Genomic DNA, 22523 nt, shown 5'->3' with positions numbered 1-22523 from the left:
GCACATTTAGTTTACAAACTAGGCTGACTGGACCGTCTAGTCTGATATGGAAATGCCACCATCAGACAATTATTTTGTATGAAGCCTTACCCAGGCAATGTTTTTTGTAGTAAGATGGTGTATTACATGTTCTCCCATTGGGCACTGTGTAACACTGCATTTGAGCTGCTGAATACAGGCTTCCCATTATAGTTTATTACAGTTCAGTTATGCATGATTGTCCATGCAGCTTTCTTTAAAGGGAACCAAATATCAGGATTTTCATGTATAAGCTGCAGCCAGTGCAGCACTGGCACTATCAGTCACAGTGTGTACATACCATTAATGGGCAGCTCGGGTGTTTAGTCAGTGAAATCCAACTTTATAAAGTTTGAAAATTCGTGTACTTTTTGATTGACGTGTGCACCTCTCTCCTAATGTCCGGGCGTGTTATGCACTTGTATCCCCGCCCCCCCGCAGCCTGTTCCTCCCTCTCACTGGCCGTATGTAAATTCCTCTCTTCAGAAACATAGCGCCGGAGTTGGCGCCTGCGCATAGCACTTATTTCCGGCGCCATGTTTCTGAAGCCTGCTGTACTTAGTATTTTGCAGGAGAGGGCGGCGCATGCGCCCTCGCTTCTTCAGATCTCGTTGTGACCGCGGGAGCGTGCGTGGTCACAACAGGACTGTAGAACAGCTGATGAGAGGACACGATTACCTGCAGCTAATCGCGTCCTCCCTTCAGCTGAAGAAGCGAGGGCGCATGTGCCGCTCTCTCCTGCAAAATACTAAATACAGCGGGCTTCAGAAACATGACGCCGGCGATAAGCGCTATGCGCAGGCACCAACCCCGGCGCCATGTTTCTGAAGAGAGGAATTTACATACGGCCAGTGAGAGGGAGGAACAGGCGGCGGGGGGGCGGGGATAAAAGTGCATAACACGCCCGGACATCAGGAGAGAGGGAGGAACAGGCTGGTGGGGGGGCGGGGAACTCCTGCATAACCCGCCCGGACATTAGCAGAGAGGTGCACACGTCAATCAAAAAGTGCACGAATTTTCAAACTTTATAAAGTTAGATTTCACTGACTAAACACCCGAGCTGCCCCCTGATGGTATGTACAGACCGTGCCTGATAGTGCTAGTGCTGCACTGGCTGCACCTTATACACGAAAATCCTGATGTTTGGGTCCCTTTTAAAGAAGAGTTTTTTCTTAATGCATAGTCAATTTACTTACCACTGATTATAATTCACATAATGGATATGTATTCTAGACTTCTTATAAATTACATTTTTCTAATAAGTTCGGAAAATTGCAAATTACACTTTACAAGGTTTTTAGACTTATTACCCATTTTATATACAGGAAGTTCAAACACATCACCCGGAAAGACGAGAGCGTGAACCTGTAATCACATCATAGTAACAGTTGTGTTTGTACATCTGCAGCGTTATTTCCCTCTTGGATAAAAGTACTCTCAAGCTCCTTGCAGAGAATGAACGTATTGGGGTATTTTCTCCTGCCTTGCAAGAGCGACTCCTGGAAGTATACAAGACCAGTAAAGGGAAGGTAAATGTATTTTGTACTTCTGTGAGAATAAGATCCTGTGATCGGTGTTCTCTACACTGTTGCTGTCTCAGCTGTACACACTGGGCTTGCAGTACAATAATCACTCTGCTGTGCTCTGGTCCCTGACTAAGCTCTGCTTATTCAGTGTAGCGCCTCATTCATATGTCTGCATGTGCAAGGACTTCTGAATGAGGCTTTACTGCTGCATCTGCAAAGTACATCAGAAGTTTGTGTGTGCTGACGCAGCAGTAAAGCCTCATTCAGACGTCCCTACATTAGACATCTGAATGAGGCGTTGCACTGAGCAGAATGAGCCACGCTGGCTAATCATAAGTGATGGCTGTTGGCAGAGATCCTGTCCAGCGTCCGCAGGAATACCGACCTGACTACTGGACTAAGGTCGTGTGAATAATTCTTTCATCTCTAACAAAATAATTTAATATCCTATTGTAAAGAGCCATGTACTGAATGGAATACAGGAAACAAGCCCAAGCTTTTGATGCATATTTCTTTAGGCATTTACAAAAGTCTAGATCAACACATCTGTGTGTCATAATCGGAGCGTAGAGCTCTTGTGAGTTGAAACACGTCTTGGGAACTTTTAAAAGGTTTCTCCGAATATGAGCTAAAATGATGTATCTGATATAATTCAAAGTACAGCCTGTACTAATCATGTGTCTGTACGGGCTGCAGACTGAAGATATACATTTCCTGAGACCTGTGTTTCAACTAACAAGTGCTGTATCACACATACCTAAAGGCCACTTCACACATAACGAGATCGCGAACGAGATCGTTGCTACGTCACAGTTTCTGTGACACAACAACGACTTTACTAGCGATCTCGTCATGTTTGACACGTACCAACGATCCGCCCCCTGCTGTGAAATCGTTGGTCGATGCTGAACAGCCTGGGCCATTTTTGGCTCGTTGGAGTCCTGCTGGGCAGGATGGATCTGTATGTTTGACACCTACCTACGATTTCGTTAACGACCTATATTAGAACTTTAGTGTGGCACGTAGGCGTGTAGTTGCGTCCCCGTTTCCGCGCCCCCCTCTGCACCGATTGGTTGGCGCTGATAAACACTCAGGAACGAAGGAGGGATGAATCCAGGTGCAGATGCAGCTTCGATCCGAAAAGCAAGCAAGCAACCGGGTACAAAGTACGAATGAATCGGGGTGGAGTCGCAGGTTCTATTCTCAAAGCAAAGCTCAAAAGAAGTGACAAATGATCACGCGATACAAAAGTTACCTTTTAGGCCCGCCCACCTGCCCAATCAGAACGCAGTATTGGCCACCAATCGGAGCGGAGGGGTGTGGAAAAGGCGACGCAAATGCACTCCTACGTGGCTCACTGCGTTTCACTACGCTCCTAATCGAGATCGGAATCGTTACCACAGCTGTTGTGTGACAGGGTCCCGATGATTTACAAGATTGTTATACGAGTCGCATGCTCGTTCCTAAGGTCGGTGTGTGTGACACCTCACATACGATTTCACCAACGACTCAGCAACGATCCGGGAACTGTGACGTAGTAGCGATCTCGTTCACGATCTCGTCATGTGTGACTGGACCTTAAGTCAACTGCTGGCTGGGATGTGTGAAGAAATATTTTCATCAATCAAGATTTTATTGAATATTACAAAAGTATAAACAATCACATTCCAAGATGAATAAAGACTCTTTCTTTTTCGCTCCTAATTGGGAGACCCAGACAGTGGTGTATAGCTACTGCCTCTGGAGGCCGCACAAAGAACTACACTTAAAAGTGTAAGGCCCCTCCCCTTCTGGCTATACACCCTCCCGTAGGAGTACGGATTCCTCAGTTTTAGCTTTGTGCGCAGGAGGTCAGACACGCACGCATAGCTCCATTGTTTTTAGTCAGCAGCAGCTGCTGACTATGTCGGATGGAAGAAAAGAGGACACATATAGTGTCCCCAGCATGCTCCCTTCTCACCCCACTGTATGTCGGAGGTGTTTGTAAGGTTGAGGTACCCATTGCGGGTACGGCGGCAGGAGCCCACATGCTGATTCCTTCCCCATCCCTTTTTACAGGGCTCTGGGTGAAGTGGGATTTACTGGTCTCCAGGCACTGAGACCGTGCTCCATCTACAGCCCCTGGAGAAGATGCTGGATGGAGCGGAGTACATCAGGGACATGGCCCTGCTTCCTCAAGGTACTCTGTGTCCCCGTGCATTTGGCGCTCACACCGCAGCATGCTGGGTGTTGTAGTGCGCCGGGGACATCAGCGCTGCGGCGCTTGTGCCATGGCCTCATTCAGCTTCGCTGAAGCAGGCACACTTCTGGGAATCGGTCGCGCCGGCCGCTGGGACTGCGGCGCGGCTGGCACTTGTGGTGCGCCGGGGACTTCAGCGCGGGCCGCGCTTTTACGGCGGCCGCGCTGATAACTCGAGTCCCCGGCTTTTGCGGCCTGCTTCCGTTCGTTCCCGCCCCCAGACCTGCCAGTCAGGAGAGGGGCGGGACGCTGGTCAGTGCATCAGCGCCGAGGGCTGGAGTCGTTTTTACATACTCCAGCCCTCACAATCGGCACAGAGGGGACACTGTTTCCCGCACTTTTGTTTAGGAACTCCCACGGACCGCCCCTCTCCACAGACGCCGGCAGCCATTCCTGCTGACACGCTGAGCTGCAGAGGGGAGCCGGGGAGACCCAGACAAGGAATTCTGCGCCTCTTACCCGCTATTCAGCGGGCGGTAAGCAGCCCTCAGGGCTCACCCCCTCTTGTGCCAGTAGTATTCTTAGTATTTTGTTTCTACAAATACTTTGTATTGCATAGCGCTGGTCGCCCTTTGGCTATAGACTCTCTCACATTGCAGAGAGCCAGCAGCATGTCGTCCGTAAAACGCAAGGGTGCCAAGGCACAGACATTATATGCTTCCTGCACCGCATGTGGGACTTTTCTACCAGCAGGCTCCACGGACCCCCATTGTGTGCAGTGCTCGGCCCCTGCGGCGCTTGCACAGTCGGGACCTCTGCTGGACGTGACCCAGGGTGTACCACCTGTGAATGCTGTCCAAGTGACAGGAACTGAGTTTGCAGCTTTTGCTGACAGAATGTCTCTCACTATGTCACAAATTCTTGACACATTGCGAGCTAGGCCTGTACTTCAGGCCACGGACACTGTGCAATCATTGCCCCCTGGTCCCCCTCAGCTGAGTTACCTCCAAGCTCCGGGACGGGCACATACACCTCAGGGTGAAGACTCTGACTCGGACGATGGCCCCGGGCAGCCTAAGCGGGCTCGCTATGACGGGCCTTCACATTCATCTCAATGGTCAGGATCCCAGCGAGATGAATCTATGGGTGATGAGGCGGACGTAACTGATCAGGATTCTGATCCTGGGACCGCTCTCAATCTAGATACACCAGATGGTGACGCCATAGTTAATGATCTTATATTTAACATCAATAAGATGTTAAATATTTCCCCACCAGCTCCTCTTGTAGAGGAGTCAGCTTCGCAGCACGAGAGAATCCATTTCAGATACCCTAAGCGTACATTAAGCACTTTTCTGGACCACGCTGACTTTAGAGACGCAATCCAGAAACCCCACGCTTATCCTGAAAGGCGTTTTTCTAAACGGCTTAAAGATACACGCTATCCTTTTCCCCCTGAGGTGGTCAAGGGTTGGACCCAGTGTCCAAAAGTGGATCCTCCAATTTCCAGGCTTGCAGCTAGATCCTTGGTTGCAGTTGAAGATGGAGCGGCACTTAAAGATGCCACTGACAGGCAGATGGAGCTCTGGCTGAAATCCATCTATGAAGCGATTGGAGCGTCATTAGCGCCATCTTTTGCGGCCGTATGGGCACTCCAAGCTATCTCAGCCGGGCTTGCGCAAGTCGACTCAGTCACACGTGCATTTGCCCCGCAGGTAGCACCATTGACCTCGCAAATGGCGGCATTCGCGTCGTACGCGATTAATGCTGTTCTTGACGCTACAAGCCGCACGGCAGTGGCGTCAGCCAACTCCGTTGTTTTGCGTAGGGCCCTGTGGTTGAGACATTGGAAAGCAGATTCTCATTCCAAGAAGTGCTTAACCAATTTGCCTTTTTCTCGTGACCGATTGTTTGGAGAGCGTTTGGATGAAATCATCAAACACTCCAAGGGTAAGGACTCATCCTTACCGCAACACAGACAAAACAAACCCCAACAGAGGAAGGGTCAGTCTGGTTATCGGTCCTTTCGAGGACCGGGCAGGTCCCAATTCGCCTCGTCAAAAAAGACTCAAAAAGACCAGAGACGCTCAGATTCTTGGAGGTCTCAGTCACGCCCAAACAGGACAGCCGGAGGAACCGTTGCCAAGACGGCGTCCTCCTGACTTGCAGTCTCCGATTCCCACACCCGCGGTCGGTGGGAGGCTTTCCCACTTTGGCGACATTTGGCTGTCACGCGTCAAAGACCGTTGGGTGAGGGATGTTCTGTCTCACGGGTACAGGATAGAGTTCAGTTCTCGTCCGCCAACTCGTTTCTTCAGAACTTCTCCACCACCAGACCGAGCCGATGCTCTGTTGCAGGCGGTGGCCGCTCTAAAGGCGGAAGGAGTGGTGACCTCCGTCCCTCTTCAGGAACAAGGTCACGGTTTTTACTCCAATCTGTTTGTGGTCCCAAAAAAGGACGGATCGTATCGACCCGTCCTGGATCTAAAGTTGCTCAACAGACACGTAAAAGTCAGGAGGTTCCGGATGGAATCCCTACGCTCCGTCATAGCCTCAATGTCTCAAGGAGATTTTCTAGCATCAATAGACATCAAAGATGCGTATCTCCACGTGCCGATTGCGCCAGAGCATCAGCGTTTCCTACGCTTCGTCATACACGACGAACACCTGCAGTTCGTAGCGTTACCTTTCGGTCTGGCAACAGCCCCCCGGGTCTTCACCAAGGTCATGGCAGCAGTAGTAGCTGTCCTGCACTCGCAAGGTCACTCGGTCATCCCGTATCTAGACGACCTGCTTATAAAGGCACCCTCTCAAGAGGCATGCCAACACAGTCTGAAAGTGGCACTAGACACTCTCCAGAGTTTCGGGTGGATTATCAACTTTCCAAAGTCTCATCTAACCCCGACCCAATCACTGACTTATCTTGGCATGGAGTTTCATACTCTCTCAGCGATAGTGAAGCTTCCACTGGACAAGCAGTGTTCGCTGCGGACAGGAGTGCAATCTCTCCTTCAGAGCCAGTCACACTCACTGAGGCGCCTCATGCATTTCCTAGGAAAGATGGTAGCAGCAATGGAGGCGGTCCCGTTCGCGCAGTTTCATCTGCGCCCTCTACAATGGGACATTCTACGCCAATGGGATGGGAAGTCGACGTCCCTCGACAGGACTGTCTCCCTCTCTCAGACTGCCAAGGACTCTCTGCGTTGGTGGCTTCTCCCCACCTCATTGTCACAGGGAAAGTCGTTCCTACCCCCTTCCTGGGCAGTGGTCACGACGGATGCGAGCCTATCAGGGTGGGGAGCGGTGTTTCTCCACCACAGGGCTCAGGGGACGTGGACTCAGGAAGAGTCCACCCTGCAGATCAATGTTCTGGAAATCAGAGCAGTCTATCTTGCTCTGCGAGCCTTCCAACAATGGCTGGAAGGCAAGCAGATTCGGATTCAGTCGGACAATTCCACGGCGGTGGCGTACATCAACCACCAAGGGGGAACACGCAGTCGCCAAGCCTTTCAAGAAGTCCGGCGGATTTTGACGTGGGTGGAAAGCAAAGCGTCCACCATATCCGCAGTTCACATCCCAGGCGTGGAAAACTGGGAAGCAGACTTTCTCAGTCGCCAGGGCATGGACGCAGGGGAATGGTCCCTTCACCCGGACGTGTTTCAGCAGATCTGCTGCCGCTGGGGGACGCCGGACGTCGATCTGATGGCGTCACGGCACAACAACAAGGTCCCAGTTTTCATGGCACGGTCTCACGATCACCGAGCGCTGGCGGCAGACGCCTTGGTTCAGGATTGGTCGCAATTCCGACTACCCTATGTGTTCCCACCTCTAGCATTGTTGCCCAGAGTTCTCCGGAAAATCAGGTCCGACTGCCATCGAGCCATTCTCGTCGCTCCAGACTGGCCAAGAAGGTCGTGGTACCCGGATCTGTGGCATCTCACGGTAGGCCAACCATGGGCACTACCAGACCGTCCAGATTTGCTGTCTCAAGGGCCGTTTTTCCATCTGAATTCTGCGGCCCTGAACCTGACTGTGTGGCCATTGAGTCCTGGATCCTAGCGGCCTCAGGTTTATCTCATGAAGTAGTTGCCACAATGAGACAGGCTAGAAAACCATCCTCAGCTAAGATCTATCACAGGACGTGGAAGATATTCTTAGCTTGGTGCTCGGCTCAGAGGGTTTCTCCCTGGCCATTTGCATTGCCAATTTTTCTTTCCTTCCTGCAGTCTGGGTTGGAAAAAGGTTTGTCGCTTAGCTCTCTTAAGGGTCAAGTCTCCGCGCTATCCGTATTCTATCAGAAGCGCTTGGCACGGCTTTCTAAAGTACGCACGTTTCTCCAAGGAGTTTGTCATATCGTTCCTCCTTACAGACGGCCATTGGAACCCTGGGATCTAAACAAGGTTCTCATTGCTCTCCAGAAGCCGCCTTTCGAGCCTTTGAAAGAGGTTTCCCTTTCTCGGCTTTCACAAAAAGTGGTTTTTCTTGTGGCGGTCACGTCTCTTCGTAGAGTGTCCGAGCTAGCGGTGTTATCTTGCAAATCTCCCTTCCTGGTGTTTCACCAAGACAAGGTAGTACTGCGTCCAATTCCAGAGTTTTCTCCCAAGGTGGTTTCTTCCTTTCATCTCAATCAGGATATCACTTTGCCATCTTTGTGTCCGCATCCAGTTCACCAATTTGAAAAAGGTTTACATCTGTTGGACCTGGTGAGAGCACTCAGGATTTACATTTCTCGCACGGCGCCTATGCGCCGTTCTGATGCGCTCTTTGTCCTAGTCGCTGGTCAGCATAAGGGATCGCAAGCTTCCAAATCCACCCTGGCGCGGTGGATCAAGGAACCAATTCTTCACACATACCGTTCTGCTGGGCTTCCGATTCCATCTGGACTGAAGGCCCATTCTACCAGAGCCGTGGGTGCGTCCTGGGCATTGCGGCATCAGGCTACGGCTCAGCAGGTGTGCCAGGCGGCTACCTGGTCGAGTCTGCACACGTTTACCAAACACTATCAAGTGCATACCTACGCTTCGGCAGATGCCAGCCTAGGTAGACAGGTCCTTCAGGCGGCGGTGGCCCACCTGTAGGAAAGGGCTGCCTGACAGCCCGATCACGAGGTATCTTTTTACCCACCCAGGGACTGCTTTTGGACGTCCCAATTGTCTGGGTCTCCCAATTAGGAGCGAAAAAGAAGAAGGGAATTTTGTTTACTTACCGTAAATTCCTTTTCTTCTAGCTCCAATTGGGAGACCCAGCACCCGCCCTATTGTTCTTAGGGTTTCGTTTTTCGGGTGCACATGTTGTTCATGTTGTTTCTTAAGTTCTCCGATCTTGTTATCGGATTGAATTTGTTTTTTGAAACTGTTATTGGCTTTCCTCCTTCTTGCTTTGGTACTAAAACTGAGGAATCCGTACTCCTACGGGAGGGTGTATAGCCAGAAGGGGAGGGGCCTTACACTTTTAAGTGTAGTACTTTGTGCGGCCTCCGGAGGCAGTAGCTATACACCCAATTGTCTGGGTCTCCCAATTGGAGCTAGAAGAAAAGGAATTTACGGTAAGTAAACAAAATTCCCTTCTTCTCGGAATTGAGTGTGCAGCTGTCATGCAATGTTTCAAAAGACCTTGTTTAACTATTTTTATAGACCCTGGAATCATGGACAGCAGGCCAATTTGTGGGGTTCTATCATGGACAGCAGGCGAATTTGTGGGGTTCTATCATGGACAGCAGGCCAATTTGTGGGGTTCTATCATGGACAGCAGGCCAATTTGCGGGGTTCTATCATGGACAGCAGGCCAATTTGTGGGGTTCTATCATGGACAGCAGGCCAATTTGCGGGGTTCTATCATGGACAGCAGGCCAATTTGCGGGGTTCTATCATGGACAGCAGGCCAATTTGTGGGGTTCTATCATGGACAGCAGGCCAATTTGTGGGGTTCTATCATGGAAAGCAGGCCAATTTGTGGGGTTCTATCATGGGCAGCAGGCCAATTTGTGGGGTTCTAGCTACCATCTCACCAGAGACATGTGAATAAACATCAAAGATTTTATTCCACAGTTGCTGAATAGATGGGCAATCCCACCATATATGTAGCATGTTACCAGAGGCTGTGCAACATCTCCAGCAGCAATCTGAGACTGAAGGGTATATTTTGTGTAAGTCTGTTGGACATCTGTACCATCTGGTGATAAGTTTATAATTTTGTTCCTGGGCTTTACTGGTCTTGAAAAAAAGCTTTTCCCATTGGTCAGTGGTAAATACCATTCCTAGTTCCTTTTCCCATTCTCTTTCAAACCACGGCTTAGTCCCATCATTTTGCTGGGTAAGGATTGAGTAGACCTGAGAGATGGAATGTCGGGGAGGTGTATCCTGAATCAGCAGAGAATTAAAAGGCGTTCGATCCGAACAAGGCACTTGAGATGGCCGGAGGGCGTGTAGAAAGGATCGGAGCTGTAAATACATAAACCAGGGTATATGCTGGTCCGGGAGGGAGCGTCTCGGGCTTGATAAAGTAGGGAATGACTGGAAGATAGCCCACACATGAGTAAGTCTGGTTTTATTACTAACTGTCCACATTAAAAACCTCTCTACCCCCACTCCTGGTGGGAAGTCAGGGTTGTCAATTATTGGTGTCATGGGACCCGGGACACCCGAGAGAGTTTGTTTTGTTATAAGGTTATCCCAAATTCTAAGTAGATCTCGTGTCAGTGAAGCATGTAGTATGAGCTGTTGACGGGACTTTTTGGAAACCCAAGGGAGTGAAGATAATTTGACTGATGAAAGATCATTCTCGAGAGACCCACTGCTTTACATCCGCACAATGGAACCAATCTATGAATCTGACGAGGACAGCCGCTCTGTGATAGTTCCTGAAGTATGGTAAACCTGCCCCTCCTCTACTTTTATGTTTACAGAGGAGCTTCCGTGCAAGTCTTGATTTTGTATTTCCCCACACCAGTTTAGAACAGGCCGTATTAAGTTGCTAAAAAAAACTATTTGGTAACTCTATTGGCACAGCTTGGAAAAGGTAGAGTAGCTTGGGGAGGATGTCCATTTTAATAACATTGATTTTGCCAAACCATGATAGTTTCACCCCCCTGTATTTCTGAAAGTCTTTCATTATTCGGGTGAGTAAAGGTTGATAATTGAGTCGAAAGAGTTGTGAGGGGTCTGGTGTCAGTCTTAAGGGTGCTTTACACGAGACTATCTATCGAGCGATAGATCGTCGGGGTCACTGTTTTTGTGACGCACATCGCTTGCGACGTCGGCCTGTGTGACACCTCCGAGCGACGCAGTATCGCTCACAAATCGTGAGTCGTGTACTCGTCGCTCGGTTTCATAATCTCGTTTAATTAAAATGGCGCCGGTTGCTCATCGTTCCTGGGGTAGCACACGCCGCTCCGTGTGACACCCCGAGAACGATGAACAGCAGCTTACCTCCGTCCCGTGGCTCCCGCCGGCTATGCACAAGGAAGGAGTTGGGCGGGATGTTTGTCCCGCTCATCTCCGCCCCTCCGCTTCCATTGGCCGGCCGCTGTGTGACGACGAACGTCCCTCCCCCTTCAGGAAGTGGATGTTAGCCGCCCACAGCGACATCGCACAGCAGGTAATTGCGTGTGACGGGAGTTAACGACTGTGTGCGCCACGGGCAACTAATTGCCCGTGACGCACAAACGACGGGGGCGGGTACGATTGATCGTGAAATTGCACGATAGATCGTACCGTGTAAAGCAGGCTTAACTCCCAGATATTGCATGGAGGAAGAACACCAATTGAATGGAAGAAGGTTTTGTAGCGCCTGTTGTTCTGTTGTCGGTAGATTACCATTTTAGTATTTCTGACTTGGTAAGATTGACCTTAAAATTGCATCACCGGCAGGGACACCCTCGGATTTGTGACATGTAACAAAAGATCATCCGCGTATAGGAAAAATTTATGTTGGCCGTGAAGAAATATTTTAACCCATTTTGTGCTTGACGAGGAAATCTCCAGCTTCATCCCCCTCCTTGGTCAGTCTGACAAACTGATTGCGACCAACTGCAAAACAAACATTACAGACAATGAACCTGGAGAAAACACCTCCACCCCAGTTAGTGCTCAGCGTGGAATATATATATATATATATATAATATATAATATATATATATATATATATATATATATATATATATATATATATATATATATATATATAAATTATATTATAATATACAGTATATATATATGTATATATATATATATATAAATTATATTATAATATACAGTATATATATATGTATATATATATATATAAACTAAATTATATTATAATATACAGTATATATATATATATATATATATATATATATAAAATATGTTATAGTATACAGTATATTAATTATTTTATAATATACAGTATATATATATATATATATATATATATATATATAGATATATATATATAGATATAGATATATATAGATAGATATAGATATATATAGATATATATAGATATATGTGTGTATATATATATAGATATAGATATAGATATATATATATATATATATATATATATATATATATATATATATATATATATATATAAAATATACATATATAAAATATACAGTATATGTATATGGGCGGCATGGTGGCTCAGTGGTTAGCACTGCAGTCTTGCAGCACTGGGAACCTGGGTTCGAATCCCACCAAGGACACCATCTGCAAGGAGTTTGTATGTTCTCCCCGTGTTTGCGTGGGTTTCCTCCGGGGTCTCCGGTTTCCTCCCACACTCCAAAGATATACTGATGGGGAATTTAGATTGTGAGCCCCAATGGGGACAGTGTTCCTGAGGAATGAAAATGTTAAGCGCTGCAGAATATGTTAGCGCTATATAAAAATTAAGATTTTATTTATTTTATGTACCATATTTTTCGGACTATAAGACACACCTGACCATAAGACGCACCCTGGTTTTAGAGGAGGAAAATAGGAAAATAAAATTTTAAGCAAAAAATGTGGTCATGACACACTTATGGGGCGAGGATCTGCTGCTGACACTGTTATGGGGTAATGTCCTGCTCATATTCTCCCCAGCCTGCTCATATACTCCCCAGCCTGCTCATATACTCCCCAGCCTGCTCATATACTCCCCATCCTGCTATATACCCTCATCCTGCTCATATACTCCCCAGCCTGCTATATACCCTCATCCTGCTCATATACTCCCCAGCCTGCTCATATACTCCCCAGCCTGCTATATACCCTCATCCTGCTCATATACTCCCCAGCCTGCTCATATTCTCCCCAGCCTGCTCATATACTCCCCAGCCTGCTCATATACTCCCCAGCCTGCTCATATACTCCCCAGCCTGCTCATATACTCCCCAGCCTGCTCATATACTCCCCAGCCTGCTCATATACTCCCCAGCCTGCTCATATACTCCCCAGCCTGCTCATATACTCCCCAGCCTGCTCATATGCTCCCCAGCCTGCTCATATGCTCCCCAGCCTGCTCATATACTCCCCAGCCTGCTCATATACTCCCCAGCCTGCTATATACCCTCATCCTGCTCATATACCCTCACCCTGCTCATATACTCCCCAGCCTGCTATATACCCTCATTCTGCTCATATACTCCCCAGCCTGCTATATACCCTCATCCTGCTCAAAAACTCCCCATGCTGCTCATAATATACAAGGAAAGTGTATGTATCCGCTCACCTGTGGTATGAAGGAGACCAATGCTTCCCAGACACGTGCAAGGATAAACCAGCTGGCAATCTTGTATGGAGACTTTTTCAAAAAAATCCAGCACCGAATCCAGGAAATGTATTAAAAATTAATGACGTTTATTGAAACATATTAAAAAGTCCAAATAGGGTCCAGAGCAAAGAAACGGAGAGGACGCGTTTCGAACTGTATAGTTCTTAGTCTGTCTCTCATAATATACCCCTGTCCTTCTATATGCTCTCATCCTGGTGTATGGCCGCATCCTGTGGCACATAAAAAAAATAAACGTTCATACTCACCTCACCTCACTCCCTGCAGCACCGCTCCTCTTACCGTCTATGTCAGCGTCACTGCCGCTGAATGCATCCGTCCCCCTGCAGCATCGCGATGTCCTCCGGTGGTCTGTGCCGGCGGCTGCGTATGGACACGTGCGCACAGCGATGACATCATCGCTGTGCGCGCTGCTAGTCACGCAAGTCAGCTGACCGGACAGGCGGGAGGAGGAGCGATGCTGCAGGAGAACGATGAGTAATGTGTACTGATTCACTGCACCCCGCACTGATGATGATGCGCGGGGAGCAGTGAATACAGCCGCACATGATCACTCCAGGCTGCAGTTGCCAGGGGTGATCATGCGGGCCGACTGTTTATCCCTGCCCATCCTCCCGCCCACCTGTCAGCGCCGACTTCACCGCTGAAAGATGGGCGGGAGGATGGGCGTGCATATTGAATGAGCGGGCCCACGTGGTCACGGCAGGCTGCATAAAAATAAAGATTGATTTATTTATTTACAGCCTGCTCGTGCCCTCGATGACCCGCTCCACCGCAGCACCCTCATTCCCCGCAGCCACAGTCAGACCATAAGACGCACCCCCAACTTTCCCCCAACATTTGGGGGGGAAAAAGTGCGTCTTATGGTCCGAAAAATACGGTATGCATGTATGTATGTGTATATTTAATTATTATAATATATATATATATATATATATATATATATATATATATATATATATATATATATATATATATATATATATATATATATATATATATATATATATATATATATATATATATATATATATATATATATATATATAAAAAAAAATTTCTTTATCGTTCCTTTGGGAGACCCAGACCATGTGTGTTTAGCTTCTGCCTCCGGAGGACACACAAAGTACTACACTTAAAAGTGGACGCCATGTCAGGTTTGAAGACCCCCTGAGGTGCCTAAACAATGGAGCTCCCCCACAAGTGACCCCATTTTTGAAACTAGAGCCCTCAAATAATTTTTCTAGATGTTTGGTGAGCACTTTGAACACCTGGGGGCTTCACAGAAATTTATAACGTTGAGCCGTGAAAAGAAAAAACATTTTTTTTTACCACAAAACTGTTGCTTCAACCAGGTAGCTTTTTTTTTATCGTTCCTTTGGGAGACCCAGACCATGGGTGTTTAGCTTCTGCCTCCGGAGGACACACAAAGTACTACACTTAAAAGTGTAGCTCCTCCCTCTGAGCTTATACACCCCCTGATGAGGAGACTCAGCTAGTTTATCGCTTTGTGTCAGGAGGCATACATCCACACATGCATTCTCATCTGATTTGTTTGATTTTTGGAAAGAGTTTGAAGAAAAGCGGGTCCATGTCTGGACTCCCGGCGTGTCCCTTCTCACCCCACTGTGTCGGCGGTGTTGTTAAGGTTGATTTCCAAGGCTGGAGCCTTACATGCCGCGCTCCTTCACCATCCCTCATGGGCTCTGGCTTGAAGTGGGAGCCAGCAAGGTCTCCATGCCTAGCAGGAGACCGGTCTCCATCCGCAGCCCTTCAGGACCCTGCTGGGCCGGAGCACTGATCCCCAGGGACCTGGCCCTGCGTCTCGGCAGCGAAGTACCTGAGACGTTTATGTTGGGGGTCCCTGTGCTTAATTGTTTGGGGGAGAGTGTGTTTGTTGTGTTTTTTGACATTTCCGGCGGGTTCTCTAGCTGTTGCACGAGAACCGCGCCGATGGTGCCTGCTCGTCGGCTTCGCCGCTCAAATTTAGGCCCCAGCTTCGCCGGAGGCCTAGTTTCTGTTTCACTGCCCTCGCATGTCACTCATGCAGAGGGACAGGCTCGGCTCCGCCCGGCGGCGGTTCTGCACAGGGGAGGGACACTCCCCACTGCTGTGCGTTTCTCCTCCCCTGTAGGTTTCTATGGCCCTCCAGATCCCGCTCTCAGAGCAAAGTCCCGCCCCCTCTCTTCGCTCCGGCGGCCATTTTCTCAGAGATTCACTCAGACGCTGGTCTGCGCTCTGCATCCCTGCTGGGTGCTGTGTTTGGAGGTCCGGGCTTTGGGATCTGGAGGGCACACAAACCGCTTCAGCGGTCTGGTAAGCCACAACCTCTGTTTGTGGACCTCTGTATATACTCTCTGGGGTTCATTCTCTTGCAGAGCCCCCACTCCAGCAGCATGTCTCACATGAGGAGCAAGGCTCCAAAGCTTTATTCAGTATGCACTGCATGTAAGCTCCTGCTGCTTGAACCGAGCATGTATCCACATTGTGATGCCTGCTCTAACCTGGCGGTGCCTCAGCCTGGAGTCTCACCCCCAGTGATCTCTCAGGCTGCTCCTGCTCCTGTGGCTGAACCCCCGGCTTGGGTAGAATCCTTTTCTAGGTCTATCTCCCAGTCTTTTGCTGAGTCCATGGGACTTCTGTCCAGGACTTTGCTGAACATGCATCAGCCCCCTTCACAGGGTGCCTCTGCTGCTAGGGGTCTCTCAGGACCGGAGCTCACAGAGGATTCATCATCTGGTCCCAGACCCCGTCCTCCTGAGAAGAGACGCAGGGTTCCCTCTCCTTCCTCGTCCCGCGGCTCTGATTCAGGAGCTGACTCGCAGGATGAGGAGGATGCCTTTACGGGGGGCTCGGAGGTTAACTCCATGTACCCTATTGATCTGTCCGAAAGTGACTCAGATGTTAGTGATTTGATTGCTTCCATTAATTCTGTACTGGATCTCAATCCGCCAGTATCAGATGAGCAACCCTCTCTGGCAGAAAAGCACCAGTTTACCTCGCCTAAGAGAGCAAAGAGTGTGTTCTTTAACCACTCCAGTTTTCAGGCCGCTGTGACCAAGCCCAGGGCTTGTCCTGACAAACGCTTCCCAAAGCGTGGTTCTGATGACCGCTTTCCCTTCCCACCTGAGGTGGTCAAGGAGTGGGCTCATTCCCCAAAGGTAGACCCCCCCGGTGTCTAGACTCTCAGCCCGGACCGTTGTGTCGGTGGCTGATGGCACCTCCCTTAAGGATTCCACTGACCGCCAGATTGACCTTCTGGCCAAATCCGTATATGAAGCGGCGGGGGCCTCGTTCTCCCCGACTTTTGCAGCAGTGTGGGCTCTCAAAGCCATCTCTGCTTCTCTAGAGGGGATGCATTCCCTCGCCAGGGAATCTATGCCCGAAATGGTTGCCTTAACTTCCCAAGCTTCAGCTTTTTCATCCTATGCCATGTCTGCCATGCTGGGGGCTTCTCACCGCACTGCGGTGGCTTTGGCTAATTCCCTCGCTATCCGCAGGATCTTGTGGCTTCGAGAGTGGAAGGCAGATGCTTCTTCAAAGAAGTACCTTGCTGGGCTCCCTTTTGCTGGGTCCCGGCTGTTCGGTGAACAGCTGGATGAAATTATTAAGGAAGCTACTGGCGGGAAGAGTACTTCCATGCCACAAACCAAAACCAGGAAACCTGTCCAGGATAGGAATCAGTTGAGGTTTTGTTCCTTTCGTTCCTCCAACTGGTCGTCCTCTAAGCCCTCCGCCTCGTCTGCTAACTCAGCCAAGGACCAGAAATCCAACTGGCGCCCAAAAGCGTATCCACAGAAGACCGCAGGAGGTGCTGCCACTAAGGCAGCCTCCTTGTGACTATCTGTCCACGCCAGCAACGTCCTTAGTCGGTGGCAGGCTCTCCCACTTTGGCGACGCGTGGTTTCAACATGTCTCCGATCAGTGGGTGAGGGATATCATCTCCCACGGCTACAGGATAGAATTCTCTTCCAGCCCGCCAAACAGATTTTTTCTCTCAACTCCCCCCTGCTAAAAGGCCGCCGCCTTCTCACAGGCCGTGGCATCCTTGCAGGCCAACGGAGTAATTGTACCGGTTCCCGCCCGGGAACGGTTCAGAGGTTTCTACTCAAATCTCTTCCTAGTCCCCAAAAAGGACGGTTCCTTCCGGCCCATCCTGGATCTCAAGCTTCTCAACAAGCATGTTCAGGTGCGGCACTTTCGCATGGAGTCTCTGCTATCACTCATTGCTTCAATGACCCAAGGGGATTTCCTGGCATCCATCGACATCAGAGATGCCTATCTGCATGTGCCCATTGCAGTTTCACACCAGCGTTGGCTACGTTTTGCAATCGGAGAAGATCATTTCCAATTCGTGGCTCTCCCCTTCGGGTTGGCCACAGCTCGTCGGGTATTCACCAAGGTCATGGCAGCAGTGATTGCAATCCTGCACCTTCAGGGGTTGGCAGTGATTCCTTACCTGGACGACCTTCTAGTCAAGGCTTCATCCAGCGTGGACTGTCAGCGGAGTGTCTCGCTCACTCTCGCCACTCTAGCCCAATTCGGGTTGAATGTCAATCTTCCCAAATCCACTCTGACTCCGACCCAGAGTCTCGCGTACCTAGGGATGCAGTTCGAGACTTTGCTGGCACTTGTGAAGTTGCCCTTAGTCAAACAGCAGTCCCTCCAACTGGCGGTGCGCTCTCTGCTGAAGCCCCGCCGTTATTCCCTCAGGCGCCTGATGCAGGTGCTGGGTCAAATGGTGGTGTCAATGGAGGCTGTTCCCTTTGCCCAGTTCCATCTGCGTCCCCTGCAGCTGGACATTCTCCGCTGTTGGGACAAGCGGCCTTTCTCCTTGCACAGGTTAGTGGCTCTGTCGCCACTGACCAGGAGCTCTCTTCAGTGGTGGCTTCGGCCCCTCTCTGTCCCAGGGGCGCTCCTTCCTGGCCCCGTCCTGGGTGATCCTCACCACGGATGCCAGTCTATCTGGCTGGGGAGCGATATGTCTCCATCACAGAGCGCAGGGCACTTGGACTCCGTCCGAGTCAGCCCTTTCGATCAATGTGCTGGAAACCAGAGCCGTGCTTCTGGCTCTCCTAGCTTTTCACCACCTGTTGGCGGGCAGGCACATCCGAGTCCAGTCAGACAACGCGACAGCGGTTGCCTACATCAATCACCAAGGCGGGACACGCAACCGCCTGGCAATGTTGGAGGTACAACGCATCCTTCAATGGGCGTAGGACTCCAAGTCCACCATATCCGCAGTCCACATCCCAGGCGTGGAAAACTGGGAGGCAGATTATCTCAGCCGTCAAACCGTGGACAGTGGCGAGTGGTCCCTGCACCCGGCAGTGTTTCAGTCAATCTGCCGCAAATGGGGCACTCCGGACGTGGACCTAATGGCATCCCGTCACAACAACAAAGTTCCTGTTTACGTGGCTCGCTCCCACGATCCTCAGGCATTCGCCGCGGACGCTCTGGTTCAAGACTGGTCCCAGTTTCGTCTGTCTTACGTGTTTCCCCCTCTAGCTCTCTTGCCCAGAGTCCTGCGCAAGATCAGAATGGAGGGCCGTCGGGTCATCCTCTTTGCTCCAGACTGGCCCAGGCGAGCTTGGTACCCAGACCTGCTCCATCTGTCCGTAGAGGTGCCGTGGCATCTCCCGGACCGTCCAGACCTTCTCTCACAAGGTCCGTTTTTCAGCCTGAATTCTGCGGCTCTCAAATTGACGGCGTGACTCTTGAGTCCTGGATCTTGACGGCTTCTGGTATTCCTCCGGAAGTCATCTCCACTATGACTCGGGCCCGTAAGTCTTCCTCCGCTAAGATCTATCACAGGACTTGGAAAATTTTCCTGTCCTGGTGTCGCTCTTCCGGCCATCCTCCTTGGCCATTCTCCTTGCCGACCCTTCTGTCCTTTCTACAGTCCGGTCTGCAGCTAGGACTGTCCCTCAACTCTCTCAAGGGACAAGTCTCAGCTCTGTCAGTGCTGTTCCAGCGGCGTCTCGCCCGGCTGGCTCAGGTCCGCACCTTCATGCAGGGCGCGTCTCACATCATTCCGCCTTACCGGCGGCCCTTGGATCCCTGGGACCTTAATTTGGTTCTCACGGTTTTGAGCCTCTTAGGGAGGTTTCTTTGTTTCGTCTTTCACAGAAAGTGGCCCTTCTGGTGGCCATAACTTCCCTCAGGAGAGTCTCCGATTTTGGCTGCGCTCTCTTCGGAGTCACCTTTTTTGGTTTTTCATCAAGACAAGGTGGTTCTCTGTCCGACTCCGGACTTTCTTCCTAAGGTGGTCTCTCCTTTCCACCTTAACCAGGACATTACCCTACCTTCCTTTCTTTGTCGCTCCATTGGGAGACCCAGACAATTGGGTGTATAGCTTCTGCCTCCGGAGGCCACACAAAGTATTACACTTTAAAAAGTGTAACCCCTCCCCTCTGCCTATAGACCCTCCCGTGCATCACGGGCCCATCAGTTTTTATGCTTTGTGTTGAAGGAGGCACACATTCACGCAAGCTCCACATTTTAGTCAGCAGCAGCTGCTGACTTTATCGGATGGAAGAAAAGAGGGCCCCAGGGCCCACGGCATGCTCCCTTCTCACCCCACTATGGTCGGCGGTGCTGTTAAGGCCCATTGCGGGTACAAAGGCTGGAGCCACATGCCGTTATCCTTCCCCATCCCTTAGTGGCTCTGGGAGAAGTGGGATCCTAACCGGTCACCATGCACTGGGACCGGGCTCCCTCCGCAGCCCCTGAGGGAATCTGACGGACAGGAGACCGGATATCCTCAGGGACAGGCCCTGCTTCTCAGAGGTACTCTGTGTCCCCTTGGGGACGGCGCATAGAGCGCCTGTGTATCAGACGCTGCAGCAGCTGCTGTGTGTTTTGTGTCGCCGGGACTACCGCGCCGACCGCGCCGGTTTGCCGGCCACGCTACTAAATTTAGTCCCCGGCTTCTGCAGCCTAGTACCGCATACTCCCGCCCCCGGGCCTGCCAGTCAGGGGTAAGGGCGGGACGCTAGACTGGACGTCAGCGGTGAGGACTGGAGCATACTTAGTATCCTCCTCCCCCCTCACTGAGCACTGTGGGGCACCAGATTCCCGCACTTTCTGAGGCACGCCCACGGCTCCCTCCTCCTCTGAGAACGCTGGCAGCCATTGTTATCATCACTGCTGCCGGTGGAGAACTTCAGACAGAGCTCCACAACTCTGGGAGGCCCAGGCAGGGAATCTGGTGGACACACAACCGCTGAGGGCGGTCGGTAAGCCGCACCAGTTACCAGGTGCTGGCCCCCCTGGGTGCCGAAGTGTATATATATATCCATATTGTGTATACATTTGCTCTGTTCGGCCGCATTATTTGCTTTTGGCTATATACCCTCACTGATTGCTCTAAGAGGAGACAACAGCATGTCGTCTGCAAAAAGCAAGGGTGCCAAGGCACAGGCTTATTTTGCAACTTGTACCTCTTGTGCGGCTATGTTACCTGCAGGTTCCACCTACCCTCATTGTGTGCAATGCTCGGCCCCTGTGACACTCACTCAGCCGGAGCCTCAGGCACTGGTGGGACCCTCGGCCCAGGTAGAACCACCGGCTGCCACTGTCCAGGTGGCAGGGACAGAGTTTGCAGTGTTGGCTGAGAAACTTTCTGAGTCTCTTTCACAATACATGGCTCAGTCTATGGACAGATGGTCTGCTAAGATACTAGAAGCTTTGCAGTCCAGACCGGTAACACAGGCCCCGGGCACTGTTGAATCATTGCCCCCAGGTCCCCCTCGGTCGGCGCAGCAAACTGCTCCTGGGGTGTCTCCTAGGTCCCACGTTGAGGACTCCGACACGGACCGCAGTCCCAGACCGGCTAAGCGGGCTTGCTGGGAACTTCCCTCGACTTCATCACACTGCTCAGGGTCTCAGCATGAGGACTCTCTGGAGGATGAAGCGGAGGTGGCAGATCAGGACTCTGATCCTGACCTTGCTCTCAATCTGGATACACCCGAAGGGGACGCCATAGTAAATGACCTTATAGCGTCCATCAACCAGGTGCTAGAACTTTCTCCTCCAACTCCACCAATAGAGGAGTCAGCTTCACAGCAGGAGAAACACCAATTTAGGTTTCCCAAACGTACACGGAATGCGTTTTTCGATCACTCCAACTTCAGAGATGCGGTCCAGAAGCACCGAGCATTTCCGGACAAGCGCTTTACTAAGCGCCTTAATGACACACGTTACCCCTTCCCCACTGACGTAGTTAAGGGTTGGGCTCAGTGTCCCAAGGTGGATCCTCCAGTCTCTAGACTGGCGGCTAGATCCATAGTAGCAGTGGCAGATGGTTCATCGCTAAAGGATGCCACTGACAGGCAAATAGAGCTCCTGATGAAATCCATCTATGAAGCCATAGGCGCGTCTTTTGCTCCGGCATTCGCAGCCGTATGGGCACTCCAAGCTATCTCAGCTTGTCTGTCTGAGATTAATGCAGTCACACGTGCCTCTACTCTGCAGGTTGTGTCTTTAACCTCTCAGGCGTCGGCTTTTTCGTCCTACGCCATGAACGCCGTCCTGGACTCTGCGAGCCGTACAGCGGTAGCATCCGCCAATTCAGTTGCAGTCCGCAGGGCCATGTGGCTACGCGAATGGAAGGCAGACTCTGCTTCCAAGAAGTTCTTAACCGGTTTGCCATTTTCTGGCGACCGTCTGTTTGGCGAGCAATTGGATGAAATTATTAAACAATCCAAGGGAAAGGACTCGTCCTTACCCCAGTCCAAACCAAACAGACCTCAGCAACGGAAGATACAACCGAGGTTTCGGTCCTTTCGGCCCTCAGCCAGATCTCAATTCTCCACGTCCAACAGGCCACAGAAGGGCCAGAGGAACTCTGATTCATGGCGGTCTAAGTCACGTCCTAAAAAGACCGCCGGAGGAACCGCCCCCAAGGCGGCCTCCTCATGACTTTCGGCCTCCCCAAACCGCATCCTCGGTCGGTGGCAGGCTCTCCCGCTTTTGCGACGCCTGGTTGCCACATGTCCAAGACCGATGGGTGAGAGACATTCTGTCTCACGGTTACAGGATAGAGC

General features: G+C 50.6%; 1 protein-coding gene across 1 annotated transcript in view; it reads left to right on the top strand.

Annotated features, from left to right (window-relative positions):
• CDAN1 (codanin 1) overlaps positions 1–22523 on the top strand; it is a 207687-nt gene that overhangs the window by 52032 nt on the left and 133132 nt on the right. The window contains exon 7 of the mRNA XM_075330481.1: positions 1427–1547. Coding sequence (XP_075186596.1) covers positions 1427–1547 — 121 coding nt within the window. The remainder of the gene's footprint in view (positions 1–1426; positions 1548–22523) is intronic.

This window comes from Anomaloglossus baeobatrachus, chromosome 12, assembly GCF_048569485.1.
Source record: "Anomaloglossus baeobatrachus isolate aAnoBae1 chromosome 12, aAnoBae1.hap1, whole genome shotgun sequence".
NCBI lineage: Eukaryota > Metazoa > Chordata > Amphibia > Anura > Aromobatidae > Anomaloglossus > Anomaloglossus baeobatrachus.
Note: the sequence above shows the minus strand (reverse complement) of the source record. Positions and strands in the feature narration are given on the sequence as shown.